Below are 1,131 nucleotides of genomic sequence, written 5' to 3'. Positions count from 1 at the left end.
TTTGGGTACATGCTGGACCCTCTGCTCCAAATGCGCTTGTCCACCTTCTTGGCCTTTAAGGTCATCCAGAGCAGCACACCCAATAAAACTTTCTGAAATGATGGAAATGCCCCATGCAGTAGCCACTAACTACATACAGAGATTGAAATGTGACTACTGCAATTGAGGAATTGGATTTTAAATTTATTTACTTCTTTTTTTTTTTTTACTTTTATTTGCATTTATTTTCTGCGGCATTTATTCCCGGGCCATAAGTTTTTGTTTCTTCAGTTTCTTCTGGGATATCTTTTTCTTCTGTGCAACCTCCTCTTCTGGTTTAGGAACAATCTGTTCTTTTTCAGTAAGGATCATCTCAATGTGGCAGGGAGAGCTCATGTAGGGGTTGATCCGACCGTGAGCTCTGTAAGTCCTGCGCCTCATCTTGGGGGCTTTGTTCACTTGGATGTGCTCAATGACCAGAGAATCTACATCTAAGCCCTTAAGTTCAGCATTACTCTCTGCATTTTTGAGCATGTGTAGTAAAAATTCAGCACTCTTTTTGGGCCACCGACCCTGCGTCCAGCCCCACTGTTTGGCCTGTGCACACCTACCAACTCCACCATTGTAACGACGGAATGGCACACATTGCTTCTTTAAAGTGACATCCTTCAGATACTTGGTGGCTTTTCGGATATGCATACCCTTTATGGCCTGGGCAGTCTCACGAGTGTTCTTAAAGTGAACACGAAGATTTGAACCTCTTGATTTGCATGATTTTGTGGGGTTTTCTGGGTCTAGTGAATAGCGCACCATTTTTAAGGGTCAGCTCAGGCCGCTTACCGGAAAAGCTAAATTTATTTACTTCTAATTTCTTTACATTTAAATAGCCACCTATAGTTTGTGGCTATTGGACAGCATAGCTCTAGATTCTTTAAGATCCAGTTCATTCATTTATTTGTTTACTAATTCATTCATTCATCAAACAAATATTTATTGAGTGCCCTCTGTGGCTAAGAGACCACCAAGAATAGGCAGGTGTGACCCCTGCCTCCATGAAGCATTTGTAACGGGAGAGGATAGGAGGGAGAAAAGAGAGAAAAATGAATGCACAAATCGTTGGAAGAAATAAGAGCTATAAAAGAAACCAACGAG

The 1,131-nt window shown here is 41.6% G+C and overlaps 1 protein-coding gene across 1 annotated transcript; it reads right to left on the bottom strand.

Moving 5' to 3' along the window:
- Nucleotides 1-200: 200 nt before the first annotated feature.
- LOC133041313 (large ribosomal subunit protein uL22) lies at nucleotides 201-844 on the bottom strand. The gene has a single exon (XM_061121812.1). It carries the CDS (start codon nucleotides 790-792, stop codon nucleotides 238-240), a length of 555 nt encoding a protein of 184 aa, XP_060977795.1. The 5' UTR covers nucleotides 793-844; the 3' UTR covers nucleotides 201-237.
- Nucleotides 845-1,131: the final 287 nt, after the last annotated feature.

This window comes from Dama dama, chromosome 20 (genome assembly GCF_033118175.1).
Source record: "Dama dama isolate Ldn47 chromosome 20, ASM3311817v1, whole genome shotgun sequence".
NCBI lineage: Eukaryota > Metazoa > Chordata > Mammalia > Artiodactyla > Cervidae > Dama > Dama dama.
This window is presented reverse-complemented; position numbering and strand designations above follow the sequence as displayed.

Excerpts from the sequence above, each read along its gene's own strand:
- LOC133041313 (XM_061121812.1), bottom strand. The coding sequence starts at position 792 with ATGGTGCGCTATTCACTAGACCCAGAAAACCCCACAAAATCATGCAAA.